The 16,171-nt window shown below is 41.0% G+C and overlaps 1 protein-coding gene across 1 annotated transcript in view; it reads left to right on the top strand.

Annotated features, from left to right (window-relative positions):
• The first annotated feature begins 11,222 nt into the window (after nt 1-11,222).
• The window catches only part of SH3RF1 (SH3 domain containing ring finger 1), an 84,247-nt gene continuing 79,298 nt past the window's right edge, over nt 11,223-16,171 (top strand). The window contains exons 1-2 of the mRNA XM_053941327.1: nt 11,223-11,306; nt 12,260-12,748. Of these exons, the coding sequence (XP_053797302.1) occupies nt 12,362-12,748 (387 nt within the window). The 5' untranslated portion in view covers nt 11,223-11,306; nt 12,260-12,361. The remainder of the gene's footprint in view (nt 11,307-12,259; nt 12,749-16,171) is intronic.

Below are 16,171 nucleotides of genomic sequence, written 5' to 3' on the forward strand. Positions count from 1 at the left end.
AAGGATGGGATATAACAGATGGAGCTATAACTTAAACCACTTTGTAACAGTTCCTAAAGCTCATCTGTCAAGGATGGTGCCAGACTGCTTGTGCAGTGTTAGTAAGAGAAATTTATGTATGAACATACAATGTGAAATAGGCCTGCTGAGGAGCAAAAGCTGTGTAGCCTATAGTGTTTATCTTGCATTAATCAAGTTGTAATGTATTTACTTAGCACTATTTTTGTTTTCTCTTGCTGGTAAAATCCCCACAGTTGTTCTACCTTACAGCAGTTAAAAAGGTGAGAAATATATAACTGAAATAATTTACTAATTGTGTAATTTCCTGGTTTATCACACAATAAACCATGGGAACTTGTTAGAGGATCACACTAATCCAAAGTATGACACAGGTCAGACCACTTCCTACAGTCACTAGCTTTAACAAAGCCATCTATGACACTTCAACTCAGGTATTTTCAGCTGAAGTTCAGAAGACTGGCAAGCCTGTAAGATGTGGGGTATCCCCTATCCCTCCATTCTGCATTTCTGTCTTAGTGGTGTCTGAAGAATATTCTGCTCACAGCTATGCTGATGGTCATGGAAATTGCAGGTACCTAATTTCTGGAAATCTTGATGCTTTTGCAACCTTAGGGAACTATTTTCTTGCCATAGGATAACAGAGAGGTCAGAAGGCTTTGTGATCATTGGCCAGAAGAGTGTGTAGAATAATAGAATGAACTGGGAGAAAAAATGCACTGAAAGCATCTGGGAGTTCTTGTGCATACTAGACAATATATTCTATACTAATTATCTGTGGCTAAGTTTACTGTTACTGAGGCCTAGAAGTAGCCAAATAAAACAGCAGGGAGGCCTTTTCTATGTTTCTTACCTCCATTTTCCACTAAAATTTTTACATTTGCTCACTCCCTCTTCCAATGGAAGTGGGGGGGAAAGTGCCGAATACAGCACTAATGACATGAAGAAAAATAGTGAAGGAAGCAGCATGGAGGCCATAGTTTCAACCACTCTCCCTCCTTTGCCCAGGAGAATTTCAGTGACCTCTTGACACCTCCCATGGGAAACTTTAAATTGACAAGGGTATTTGCCAAGTAAATACCAAAAATGGCATTAAAATAGTATTGTTTCTGACTTAATCCTCCTAAAGTCAATGCAAGTGAGTTAAGGTTCCCAGAGCAGCTATAATGCACTAGCCTCAATCTTGATGGCTGGATATGTGAATGTGTATCAGTACTGATTAAAAAACACTTCCAGGCACTCACTAATAGTCACTGGGGAAACTGAAAATAAAAATGCCAAAAATTATGTTACAACTTATTTCTGGATTGTGCTGGTATATTGGTTAAAACAAATATGGTTCATGTTATGCAACACTACCTAGAGTCAAAACATTAATTTGTCCTTTCAAAACAAAGGGGAAGGCATTTCATGTTCATTGTAAGCTGATTGGTTATTCTGCCGTGGTTTTGCTGGGGTAAGCTACTCAAGAATTGTTGTGACTCTTGGAAAATATTCTGGCTTTATTATGAGCCAGTTGCCAATTTTTCCTCTGAAATCTGAAATAGAGAGACATGAGAGTATGTTGCACCTAAAATGTCTCCATACCATACTCCCCCACACCCAGAGAATACATTTGTTGCCCAGTAACACTTGCTGGTCACTATTAACTCTCTTGCTTGTTAATAGTAGGATTAATAGTAGGATTAATTCTACTCCAGGAGATAGGTTGCTAAACTGGAGATCTGTAGTTTAGTACTTGGAATTGTTCCTTCACTTCCTCCCCAGCTTATTATTTAATTGAAATAGGGATCTGTAGAGATAAATGCATCTGTGCCAGTCCTTGTCTCATTTGCCTTACCTTCTCTTATCTTTCCACAAGTTGCCACAAGTTTTTGCCACAAGTTGCTGAGTCTTCCATGTATGAGGTAACTGTGCCTTCATGTTCCCCATGCCTGTCATATAGAAGAGGATCAGCGCAATAAATCCCATAAATAAAAATGCTTCCAGAAGACAATACCAGAAAAAATGCTCACCAATGTGAACTAGTATGCAGGAAAAGACCTAGTACATGTCATTTGCTGACAGTTCTTTAGAGCACAGCTGCCTTAGCTATATGTAAGGACTATGGTGTGGATTAAATATACACAGTTTTTTAGCACAGGTGTGACCTTAGAGAAGAATTGTGGTAGAACTGCATTAGCAGTTTGCAGGTTTTTGGCACACTTACCCATTGTCAGTGCCCCAGTCCATCCACAGACAGAGTTGCTGTTTGCATTTTCTGGGACACGTGGGAAAACATTACTTGAAAATGAGTTTGACTATAGCTCATATAAAGTGTCTTTTAAAGAGGCATTTAAGGGCTGATTCTTAGCTGGGGGATGGAATCCAGCTGCCTGTTTTCTTTGGCCTCAAGAGCCAGTTTCATGTGATTTACATTTTCAAAGCTGACTTCACAATGAAAGAGCTTGAGGCTTGGTTTTGAGGCATTACATGGTTTTTTTGGGATTGGGGTTTCTTTTGGTGGTGGGGGCATGCTAGTGAGTAAATATTTTACAGCCCACATTCCTAGTTCTACTAAATCAGTGGCTCCAGGCTTTGGGACACTATAAGTAAGCACAAAGGCTGGAATTTATTGCTAGTAATGATCTATGAGATAAGATTTTTCAGCTAAGCCAGTGCAGAGTTCTCTTGCCAGATGTGTGGGAGTGAAAGTGACACAAATCTTAAAAAAAAAAAAAAAAAAAAAAAAAAAAGATAAATCTTTGGCAATCCCAGAGTGATTATATAGTTTTGTAGCACTAGCAGCCTCAGAGAATTCATTTTGTGTCTCAATGTCCTTATTGACTTAGAAGCCAAGTCTCAAGCTTTATGAAAGGAATCCAAAGTAGTGCCATGAATAGTCCATAAATTTATCTCACTTCCTTAACCTTATTTTGAACAAAGATAGTTTTAGGGTCTTTTTTCCTACATTTCTCTGTTTATAAAGAAGTGTGGTAGCAGAATGATAGTGATTCTGAAAAAAAAATGCTAGGGAACTTGTCCCATTGTTCCCTTACTTTCATCCCAATGTAATTAAAAACTGTCCTTCATAGTAAAGCTATATCATCAATCCTTGGTTTTTGCTTCCAAGATATCACGGACAAAAGCATGGTACATGGCTAGTACACTGATCATGTCCAAACCTCTGCCTCCTTTCACAAGTGTACCAGGAAATGCAGAGAACCAAAGCTGTAAAGGAGCTTCTGTACCTTTCATACAACCAAGAGGCCTAATTTGTGCTTAGGGGGCTGCAACTTTCCTTGGAGCTGAGGGTACATTCCAAAAAGGGATACTAATGTCAAAGAAACTGCTTTCCCTCGGTATAAGGATACTGCTTTGACTAGTTTGGAATTAAAATGGTAGTGCACTTTTAATGCTGTAACACATTTTAATTTTTTATATCCTAGTACACAAACTCTTACACAACCTATCTCACCACTTATGTGTGACACCACAGAACTGTTCAAGTGTGGCAGAGATGTTTGAAAAGTAAATATGCTGATAATCCTACTTGTCTGTCACATAGCTCTGCCCAGCAGGCACTTTTAGTAAGAAAATGCTATTTTAGGGAAATAAATCTCTCTAAAAAAAAAATCTAGCTGTGTATGCTTTTAAGAACTAATATGACAACTTTTTTTTCTTTTTTTTTTTTTTTTTTTTTTTGCAAACTATCAAACGGTTACAGCACTTGAAATTCTAAAATAACTTAGTTTAGAATTTAATCTTCTTGTAGATTTTGCTGTAAAAACACATTTATTTAATAAAATTCATTAATCCATGAATCATGAATCCACGTGATATGGAAAGATGTCACATATTTATCGCTGGAGCATCTTACCAGTCCCTGCTCCTAAGTCTGAGAGTGTAACACAGCTACAGACTCTTCTGGGACAAAATCCAAACCAACTCTCTGCAAAAGAGATGTAGGTGAAGGGATTATGGTACTTTTCAACAGATTGCCTGATTTGGACTGTAGTAGGAACTGCAGGACTCATCATAAAACAACAGGAACCACACTACAGATACATTATTGCTACACATTTGTCACACTTCAGCTTTCATGACCACAAAAGCATAAGTGGTTTTAAAGAGTTACACCTCTGTAAATGCACTTGCAATAACTTCTCTTGGAATAAGACACTTTGGATAAGGTGTTTGTTAAGACCTGCAGAAAGTTCTGAATTTTCATTATGTTGTCATACAGTTACCCAAAGGAGGAATAAAATCCTCTGCATCATGTGCTGTAGAGCCTGTGCTCTGAGTGGACATGAAACTTTCTCATCTGGAAAGACTGAAAAGAATGCTTAATATGCTCTAAGGATTTATTTGGTGTGAAAATGTGAATAGATCTGAGGTTCCACCCTGTTACAGATTGGAGTACCCCAAGGCTTTGGCCATGGATGTTTGCTCTTAGAAGGTTAATTTGACTGAAGGACCCCTCTAGATAAAATAGCACAGTATTGTGAATTTGTCCCTGTACGTGAACTTACTGACCAGCTTTGTCTTCTCACAGGATTTTAGAGAGTGAAGCTGTAATGTGTTTCTAGAAATACAAAGTATAACAAAAGGCAGAATTTAGGAACTGTAGACCTTACATGATGGATATAGACATCTAAAACCCACAACCTCCTTCTCTCTCTGCAGCCTACATGCAAAAGTGCTGCTGACTCTCCTCAGCAATTCCTTCTCCTATCTAAAATTGCAAATTAAAAAAAAAAAACACCTAATTTTTGTTTTTTTGGTCAAAATATATACATGTCAAGTATCCAGTCTCCAGACATTTGGTTTCTTTCAGACACTTTGGTAATGAGGTGTGGTAATGAAGACTAAGTAAATTTTGATGAATGTTGAACATCCTCCATGATATTTTTGCTTATTTAAAAAGAAGAATTGTTTGGGCCCTGCAACTCATTTTTGTGTTTGGACACATTTGGGTGTCCAAAGCTCCAAACACTTGTCACAGTGTTCCTCAAAGATAAAACTGGACTTTAGTAATTTCAGCTCACTATCACTGAAGTGGTTTATTACAGTTCTGTCTGATCTCAGCTAGAGTGAGTAACATGATAATTTTAATTCAATATTTATATGTTTAGTGGTTTACTGTTCATATGAAAGAGCTTTACCCTGTGACTGGAATGCAGCCCTTGCAAGTAGGGAAATACTAATAGCTTTTTAATAGCTTACAATTTGCTAACAATATAGCAAACTATTAAAACAGCATGTAAGCATTCCAAAATGTCTAGGGCAGTCAATAATTCTAACACTACATTGTGAATCACTTACAAATCTTTGGGAGACCAGACCTTAATGGGACTGGGAGATACCATGAGCAGAACTCTGTTCCCACCAGAACCTCCCCTGTGGAGACAGCACTAATTCTAGAGGGGCAACGAAGTGTTAGGACCAATTCTGCAACCTCACAGATTAGGTCTGTAGCTTATCAGCTGTATACAAGGAAAGAAAATATATTCTGATTTTGGAATAAACTTATTAAGAATGTATTCTAACATTTCTGCTCCTCTTCTAAAATCTTCACAGTTGTACCATCTGGCTTGATTTCTTCAAACATGCATTCTCCTTTGTTTTTCCTTTAACCTTATTTGTAGTAAGGGCAAATTCAAGCTTACTTGTTAATGAGATGCAGGCACAATATTCCCATCAGCATAATGAACATTTAAATCAAGTCCTTGACCAACTACATAACCCAACACCTTATTGCATTTCTACAGGGTACAGCACTGAATGATGCAGCTAGGTTATGGGGATCATAAGCACCCATAAACTCAGTGTTTTCCTGTGACTAACCTGGTGGGAATGTCTTGTAATAAATAGCTCACTTGAACACTGAGTAGTTGTAACATGTTTATTCTTTAATGCCACAGACACTTTTTGTAGTGCACATTTCCTCCCTGTGACTCAAATTAAGTTATTACAATAGCAGCAATATGTACAAAGTTAGAATCCCAGGTTCACCTTATCAGCGAGAACTGGCTTACAACATGAATACATAAATTATACTGTACTCAAGAAAACTGGATGCCTAGAACACAGCATAAAAATGTACTATCAGTACATTTGGGCTTCTAGTTTTACAACTCATTTTTCCCAGCTCAGCAGAGATCCTTCTAGCAGGATGCAAAAGCCTTAGAAGTTCATTTGTCATTGATGTAGTTAAAATTAGTTCACAACCCAGAAAGTGCATTGAGGATAGCACAAAACTCATTTTGCCAGCAAACCAACTGGATCAGTATCAACCACGCTGAGCTCCTTGCTGCTAGAATTGTTGCCAACAGTAACTGAGCTAGATAATTTAAAGGTGAAAAAACTGAAAAAAAAAAAAAAAACAAAAACAAAAAACCAAGACAGCAAAGCAAAACCAAACTGCAATCTCCCCTTATCTCCCTGAAAAAAACTGAAAATAAAATCACAAAAAAAACCCCAAAAACAACTTACAAGCAAACAAACAAAACAAAAACATAAAAACAAAAACAAAACCAAAAAAAATCACAACTCTTTATTGCAAAAGGAATGAAGCCATTGAAGAACATCATTGCTCATTTCCACCAGAGACTGAAGAAGGTTGGCCATGGGCCATCCTTCATGATGTGCTTTACATTGACTTATCAATGTAAAGCCAGCAAGATCAGTGTGACCATCAGCAGTAAACTTTCACTAAAGTGGGAATTTTGCATGGCCTTTGAAAGGGAATTGCCACCATATCTCCAGGGGTCATTTTACAAAGAAATAAGATTAACCTTTTTGGTCTGTGCTTGACAGCTATATTGCATGGGAAAGACAGGCTATGTGGACATTACAAATGAAAAAACATGATCCTTTCTGATTAAATTAACAACAACAACAACAACAAAAAAGCTTTAAAAATATTTTAGTACAAAAATGTAGCTCAAAACAAAAAGATGCTTATGAACCTATGAATAAAATGAATTCAGACTATGACTTTTGTGTTTTCTTACATAATACATCTTGTTCCATGAGTCTTACTATGTTTGAGTCTTTTGCAGTTATCTGAAGACTTTCAGGATGGAATTCACAAATAAATTAATTGTGCCTTCCTATGTTTATTCTTGCAGGCCTGCATTTCTCTACATGGCACTCAGTTTTGTTTTATTACTCTAAATATATATAGTGCTAACATGACTTTTTCAGGCACATGGATTATCCCTGCTGTCAAGGGTAACAATCTTCAGGGACATTTTGTAGGATTAGAAGGAAGATTGGACCTGGTGTTGTTCTGTAGTGTGTTAATGTATTTAGTGCATTAGTTACCAAATGTCTTTAAGATTTGCATGTTGAAAAATGTGCAATTCTGAAATATCCCATACTACTTATCCATAAAATTTCCTAAGAAACTAGATGCAGATGACTATAGAGTGCCTCTCCTAGCCCCTCTTCCCAATAATTCATTGGCAAAACCTGATGGAATATCTGGAAAGATATTAAGATTCTAGAGGTTTTATAGAAAACAGTGGTCATATAAAAAATAATCTAATATTGAAAGTCCCTCCTACAGCAAAGGGTACAGCAGATGTTGTTCTCTCTTCTTGTGAGCTGCCAACTTATCAATTAACCAGTGCTGGTCAAAGCCAGATACAGTATAGACTGTCTCACATTTTAAAGACAGAGCAAAAACTAAGGGTACTTGGAAATGTGCCAGAAACAGGAATTATTGCAGTAAGAGTTAGTTAAAATAGAAAGTGTGATTGTTTCGACAGAGTGGGCTGAAGACATCGGGAGAGGACTTTAGGCTGTTCGGTTTAGAGAGGAAAAAGAAGGCATTGGTGAAAGAGGAATGCAGAGATCACAGTGGGTTTATTGCACTAAGGATGCAGACAGAAAAAAGGAAAGAAAAAGGTGTTACCAGTTCTTTTTGACGTTATCTTTTGCTGTTCTTCCTATTGTCCTTTACTTCTTCCTTTACTCAACAGCTTCCAGGTGAAGAGAAACAATATGCATTGGAGAAAAAAAAAAGTGTGCCTGAAACCCAGTGACAAAAGTACAATTCATTACACAAAAATGTGTAAAATACAAACAAATATTAATAGACATTATAATTGTAGAAATCCAGGTGGTTGAGTAACTGGAGGGCCTCGTCTTTCAAATCTGTGTTTTTAAGGGATTTCTGTCCTTTGCATCATGTACTTAGTAAAAGCTGTACAAGGAACTAATGAACTGTGCATAAGGATGGGATGATTTCAAGAAGTGAGGCCTCCTCACATAAAAATGTCTGAAGAGTGCAATTCTCTGCTTATGGCTGGTAGTAAGAAAGAATAAATTCTTCAGTGTAACAGCAATTCTGTTCCTTTCAGTTCTGGCACCAGAGTATTGCAGCCTCTCTGAGTCAAACACTTCATGTGTAAGAGGGCAGAGGCATACATCTGCACATACTCCCAAATTTTTTTACATGGATCATAATTGTTTGAAAATTAACTACAGCTACTGCTCAGGAAGTAACATATTTACCTGATGCTCTTCAGAGTGTTTACTGCTTTGGTGTATATTCCACAATGTATTTAATATTTTACAGACTTTACATAAAACACTATCAAAGACCAGCCCTGATAAAGGGGTAATCTTTTTATCCTGCTTCCCTGAACTTTCATCTTGCTTCCCTGGTGCACCACTTGTGTTGTAAATTCCTTTACTGTTTTAATAGATATTTTACATTCCTTAGGCAGCAAACTAAGTTTAGACAACAGTAATTGTCTTGCTTACAAAACTATGCTAGAAAGGCTGGCAAATAATTACCATGAGATCTTTTGAAGAAGCCAAGTCCAAAAGTGAAATCCAACTGTGAAATGAGACTTTGTTTAGATTCAAAAAGTCTCTGTTTCAGATGTACTGATTATCCTTTTTCCTGTAGCAACAGCACTGATATGGCAATATCATATACTATGAGACATAGGAATATTCTTATGTATCAGATGTTTATACCCTTCTATTTATGTTACAATACTTCCTGGAAAGCACAGACATAGACCAGAAACCCATCTGTATCAGTTTTCCTAAACTCCAGAATTCATGGGGGAGGAAACCTTATTTCTTAATGAACTGTATGTATTTAGCAGCTTCAATATTTTCACTACTATGACTCAAAAATAAAATAAAATATTAGAGATGCACTGTGAGAGAGTACTTACTTGGAAATCCTAATAATCAGAGAATATCATTACCATTGGAAACAAACAAGTTAGCATATCCAGAAAGTAAGATAGAAAAGACTGTCACACTATCAGCTTGTCCAAACCTACACAATCCATGTGTGAAAAAGGAAAAGAAAAAAAAGAAAACAAAAAGGCAGTTTTATATATATATACAGAATTCAAGTAAGGATGACAGCAAATTTAAAGTTACAGAATATCCTGAATTGGTAGGGACCCACAAGGATCAAGTTCAGCTCCTGACCCTGCATGGGACAGCCCCAAGAATCACACCACGTGCCTGAGAGCCTTATCCAAATGCTTCTTGAACAAAGTCAGTCCTTTGCTGTGACAACTTCCCCGGGGAGTCTGTTCCAGTGCCCAACCACCCTCTGGGTGAAGAAAGTTTCCCTAATATCCAATCTAAACCTCCCCTAACACAGTTTCATACCATTTCTTAGGGTCAACTTGAAAGCTAGAACTACACACAAACTTTTGGATTGCTTCCTTTTTTGACTTGCAGTTGGCAAGATGAATAACTGGAACTTAAACATTTGTCTAGCTTTTTCATCACCCATAGACAAGGGGTCTCATTTGATTTAAAAAGAGCAGGCTTTAACTTCTTTTTAGTTTATGGTAATTTGTATGTATCTTAGGGTTTACTTCCTCCTTCATTCCCACAGTCTTGCAGAGAAGTATCTCACACAAAACACCCCACAAGCAAGTGCATCATATCCTGAATACAGTGGTGTGTGGTTGTGTGTGTGGGGGGAGTGTGTGAAGAGAAGCACTCACCAATTTTCTAGCATCATTTATTTAATGAAGCAGTCCTATCACAAAACCGTTTAGTTTGGAACAGAGCTCCAAGATCAGCGAGTCCAACGGTTAATCCAGCACTACCAAGTCCAGCACTAACCATGCCCACGAACACGCTGCACTCGACCTTACCACAAGCGTGCCCGAGGGAGCACAGCCGCACCCGAGGGCAGCGATGGACGTGACACGGCAGCCCCGTCTCCTTCCCTGCCCGTGCCCAGCACGGCGGCCCCTGACCCCCTCTGGAGCGGGAACGGCCGCAGCTTCACCGCGTCCCACCGAGACGCCGGGAGCTGCGGGCGCGCAGCCGGGGGAGGCTCAGGGAGGGTCCCCCGCCCCGCACAAGGCCGCCCAGCATGAGTCTCCTTGGGCGGGCCGCCGCGGGCTCCGGGCACCGCGGCTCCTCCTTCTGTAGGGCCTGGCAGCCGCAGGCCGGCGCTCCGGGTATGACTTACCACAGACAGCGAGCGGGGGCAGCCCTGCGAGGAGAGAGCGACCACCCACCCTCGTTCCCTCCCTCCGTCCCTCACCCTCGTTCGCCATCGCCTCCATGCCGACAGCGGCAGCCCCAGGTGCCCGTCCGGGCTGCCCCTAACGCACAAGGCAGGGGGAAGCGCCTGCTCCTCCTGTCCCAGGAAGCCGCCTCCAATGCCGAGGCACCTAGCGAGGTGCGGACGGCCGGGAGGACGACGCGGCCCCACGCCCCGTCCCCGCCCGCGAGGGGCGGTGCCGCCTCTGGGCACCCGCCGGGCCCGCCCCCGCTCCCTGCCCGCGGCCCCTCGGCGGGGCGGTGCCGGGCGGGGCGGTGCCGCGCCTCGCGTCAGCGGCCCCTGCGCGGCGGGGCGGGGAGGGCACGGGAGGCTCGGCGCTGCCGCGGCGGGAGAGGCAGCGGTGGGGCCGGCGGCGGCTCCTCACGGGAACAAAGCGGGGGCAGCGCGGCCGCACGGTGAGAGCCGGGTGAGGGACGGGGACGCGGCGGCGCTCGAGCTCCCCTGGGACCCCGGCGCTCCCCGAGGGGCGGTGCGGTGCGGCGCGGCGCGGCGCGGCGGAGGGGCCGCGGGCCCGACCCCTCCTTCCCCCTGCCCAGCGCTTTGGGGCGGGGTGACAGCGCCGTGCCCCCCGCCCGCCCCCGCCTCCCGGGGAGCCGTCCCCGCTCGCCCCGTGTCCCCGCAGGGACCCCTGCGCGTCGCCGCCGCGGTGTCCGCCCGCCTGCGGGTCGCTGTTCCCTCAGGGAGCAGGGGAATATAAAGCAGTGAATCGGGGAGGCGGTCCGGGCGCGGAGCCCGAGAGCAGGTAGGTGCGGGACGAGCGCCCGGGGAGCCGGGGGCGCCGCTCCCGCAGGCGGCTGCGGGGGCTGGGGGAGGCGCTCAACTTCGCCCGGCGCTGGGCACTGCCGAGGTCAGCAAGCCTTTTTCTGCCCGCGAAGCATCCTTCTCGCAGAATGTTTTTTTTTTGGAGGGGGCGGGGGGCTCTTTAGTGGTGTTTGGTTTTTATTCCCCCTCCCTTTCCCAGCACGTCGCTACATAGGCTGGAGCTGGTTGGGGGCTCGCCCCTGCCTCTGTGGCTGCATACGCAGCGCTCGTGTTGTCCTAACGATATGGCAGTAGCACTTCCTGCTGTAAATCACTTCGCGATAGTTTTTGAAGCGCTTCTTAAAGGCGGCACTGTAATGAACCCTCTTGTCAGTGCTTGCGGTAAGCTTAAAACCCTGTGAGCTGGAAGCTGTTTTCAAGCTGTACTGTGCTGCAGTAGTTTTCATAGAAAGGGTAGAAATGTAGTTCACTGTTGGCTTAGTGTTGGCATAAATGTAATTCCCCTTGCTATGCCCTGATAGTGTAGGCTGTGTCGTTTTGGACCCCGTTGTAGTTACCTTTGCCATCTTCTTGTGAAAGAAAGCTAATCTCAAATGTTCAGAGAGACTGATGTATTAAGAACTATGAAAAGTAAGCTTTATTGTACTGCTGTACTGGGGATAGCTCTTTGTTCTGGAATAATTTGAGGAAATAAAATCACTCAGACTGAAATTTATGGGGACTTGAATTTAAAAACCTTAGCTGTTAGCATTTGTTAAAATATTTTAAATAAATAGATACATCAATGTAGATTGCTGTTACTGTATTCATGTTTCATTTATTGAATTAGTCTAGTGATCTCTTATTTTGCTCTTTGTATGAACATCATCATATAAAATGGTCTTGCTGACTTTTCCCAGCTTATTAATGCCTTTTTCCCTCAAAAAATTTTAGAGCACAGTCAGAAGAGGAATGGATGTAACATGATACCCTTGCAGTTCTCAAAACACACAAATTCTGCAAAGATTTGTTTCTTCGTTAAGTAATACAAGGAAAATGGATGAATCAGCTTTGCTGGATCTGTTGGAGTGTCCTGTTTGCTTAGAACGCCTTGATGCTTCTGCAAAAGTCTTGCCTTGCCAACACACATTTTGTAAACGCTGCCTGCTGGGCATTGTGAGCTCTCGCAATGAGCTGCGATGTCCCGAGTGCCGGACTTTAGTGGACTGCGGTGTTGATGAACTGCCCAGTAATATTTTGCTCGTTAGACTACTGGATGGCATCAAACAGAGGCCTCGGAAGCCCAGCGCCGGCGGTGGGACTGCTGGCACAAACGCTTTGAGGGTCCCCACCAACACTGTAGCTAATTGCGGCTCAAAGGACCTGCAGAGCTCGCAAGTTGGACAGCAGCAAAGGGTGCAAGCACGGAGCCCTCCCGTTAGGGTAAGTACCACGTGGTGACAGTATTTTGTTGCATTCCTGTCTTTTCCTCCACCATTTCAAAACAGTTGATGGCCTCTGCTTTAGGATAAGGGCAGTCAGATAGTTAATACAGCAAAACAATGTAATTTTGAGGATTTCTGTAGATTTCTAGCAAAGCATGTCGGTGTTCCAATCAGTGTTGGTTTAATGTTATATAAATACTAATAATGCTTCCTGACTGAAACTCTCAGTTTTTGAGGCAAGAAGAAGAAATCCTTAACTGTCCAATTCAAAGTCAAATAGAGCAAGGTAACTTATGTGGAAAGCTTAAGTTATTATTAAGGATAGAGATCTTGTGAAGAACATTTGAAATTGTTTTTAGTTTATCAGCTGCAAGACTAGAGATTTCATTTTGGCTCATGCACTTTCTGAAATGATTCTTACAATCAGTAAATTTCCCTTAAGTTAGACATAACGAATGTTAAACATGAGCAGAGAAGTTTCGCCACTGGCTTCTGAGTATCTACATTTTTACTTTCTTTCCTTCAAAAAGCAATTTTTGAATGCCTGCAATCTACTAAGTTGTTTGCAGTCTTAGTTCTCATCATTTCTTTATTAGTTTTTCCTGAGGTATTTTTTCTAGGGGGTTTGGAAGATGTTTGTACCATGATGGGAAGACATCGCCTTCTTTGTATATTCCTAAGAGCTATGCAACCTGTGGACTCTGTCATACCTTATAATCAAGACTCAGTGGTTTAATTTATGATTATTCATTCTAGGACCTATGTCAGGAAATGTAATTTTATGAGATGACAGACCATGCTCTGTTTTATCTAATGACAAAGCAGGACAGCTTCTCTGAAAGGTTTTGCTGTCCAGTTTGCGTTCCTGTGTTTGAAGTGGAGTTTCTAAATGGTTTTGGTGGTTTCCATTTCGTAGAGTTGATTCAATTTTTATGAAATGTCTTAAGGGGTTCCAAGAAGAGGACTTGAACGTATTTGGCAGGACTAGTCTTTATTTTGAAGTGTGTCTAAATTATTTAGTTTACTTACCCAGTGAAGGAAGCCCAACACTGATTTTTCTCAGATGTACTTGACATGATTGGAATCTCTCCAAAAGATCTTAGATACATGTTTTAAGTTTACGTAAGGATTTAAAATACAGTCGTTTTTCCACTAGGTGATATTGTTTTCTCTGCTTGCTAGAGATCTCATTAGGTTCTTTACTTTAGAATATAGAACTTATAACTATCAACTCACTTCCTGCTAATGAGTTTTGTTTTGTATATACATTAATTGGTGAGAAGGTGATCTGTGGAGTTTTTCTGTTAGTGGTTTGTTTTTGTGGTTTTGGTGAGTTTTCTTTCCAGAACATAGAATCCTTAAAAAATAATGCAAAGTAGCATCAAGAGTATCAAAACCACACTGGTCTTCTCCAGAACTTTAAGGTGTTTATTGTGATACCTTGCATTTGCAAATGCTCTTCAACTTAAAACAAAAAAAAAACCCTTATAATTTTTTTATGTATTTTTGTGTTGACCTTTGTAAATAACTGTATTTTCAGAGACTGCTTCTCCTCCAAAAAGGTTTCTGGTGCAGCGCTATGCATGAAAGACTGTATTTCAGAGTTTCTCAAAGCCTTACTAGACAAAATAACTTGAATGTGGAATATTTTATCTTTTTTTTTTTTTTTTTTAATGTTCTATAATATCCTGTTTTGCAACATATACATTTCCAGATGTTGCTCAGAGTAGAAAGTGATAACACATGGAAGGTTGCTTCAGCTTATCCTATACCGTGTGCCATTAAAACTGTGACCGTATGCATTCCTCATGCAATAACTGATCCCCATTGTATATTAGTGATCGTTTTTAGTGTTTTACAGTAAGTCTTATTCCATCTTTGGTTTTGGAGTTTCACAGGCATTCTTGTGCCTTCTTCCTTTGGGAGGCAGGGAAAGATGATGATCTCATAATTTGTCCACTTTGTCCAGAGCCTTTTTTACTAGGAAGCCAGTACCTTTAAGAGCATGAACCAACTTTGATGGATAAGAAAGTGGAGATATGAACTACTTTTCTGTTTTCTATATGAAAAGTGGTTATGGAAAAAAAAGTCCAGAAAGCAAAATGCCACTTTAATGGACAGTGTTGAAATGAATGCCTTATTTGTTTTGCTAACTCTTAACATAAAGATGCTTGCAAATACAGTTCCTCCCTGGGAATTGAAGAGGAAAATCTGTTTCTAGATGAGTGGCAGAGTCAGATTTCCTAAACTAATTTTGCTGAAGGGGAACTAGTAAATGAAAGTTGCTGTTATGTTAAATGAAGTGAATGTGGATGAAGGCTGTCAAGTCATAAACATTCTGCTTATATCCTGAAGTAATACTAAGCTCATAAATGCCCTTTCAGAGAATGCCGTAATTTTCAGAAAAGGTTAATACAGCATGTACTGCAGCATGATTTCCTGAACTGTATCAATGGCTGTGGAGTGGCCAGCCCTGTAATTACACAGTATATTGCATTCTCTGTATGTATGTGGTGACACATGGCAATAAACAAACAAATGGTTCCTTGAGTCTCAAAACTAATGGAGCTGGGTGGGTGGTGGGGATTAACAAATCTTGTGCCCAGTGTGTCCCCCACTAGAGTAACTCTGTTTCTTTCTGTAACCTCTTTAAGCTTTCACTGCTGTAACAATGGCAATTTCTCTGTGCAAATTGTTAATGTATTTTGTTCCCCTGCTGTTTGGATGTATAAAGCCTCCTGTGCCTTTCCCTGGTACTGGCTGGACTGCACCTGATGGAAAACTTGTGTTTGCTGTCTGCCCAGCAGTTCTGTCCCAGGCAGCCAGCTTGCCACTTGGAAGAGCTGTAAGAGCTAAACCCTACTGTCAAATCTGCTTGCAACTGGTCATCAGGAGCAAGTTGGGCTGTTGAGGGACTTCATGATCACATGAGCCTTGTTTCCTTCAAAAGAGCATTCAAAAATATTAGGGTCCATCCTTTTATATTTATGCTCATGTTATTAATTTTTTCATTTTCACAGAGTATGTCAATCAAGAATTATCCTGAGTTCCTTATGGCAATTTTACAAGGATATGCTTTATTGCAGCAGTCTCGCATGTAGCTGTGGCATAAGTTGCTAGATGTTGGAGAGCTGTTCTCTCCTAGACAGATTTAAGATGATCGATGTTTAACTTTTCCTTGGAATTTGTATTTGCCTAAGACATACTAAGTCTTCTTCTAGTTTGTTTATAGACCAACTTTCTGAAGTTAGGGCTATCTTTTCCACAGAACCTAGAGGAGAGTTGTCTAGATAGTCTGAAATCTCATCACTGTTGAAAATATTTTGTAATAAGGTTTTCAGCTATTTTCTGGACTAAATGTAGGCGGAAAGAACTGAGAGAAGAATTCAAATTATCTCCATTAACAAAAAAGCATGAATAG

Source organism: Vidua chalybeata, chromosome 4, assembly GCF_026979565.1.
Source record: "Vidua chalybeata isolate OUT-0048 chromosome 4, bVidCha1 merged haplotype, whole genome shotgun sequence".
Classification (NCBI taxonomy): Eukaryota; Metazoa; Chordata; class Aves; order Passeriformes; family Viduidae; genus Vidua; species Vidua chalybeata.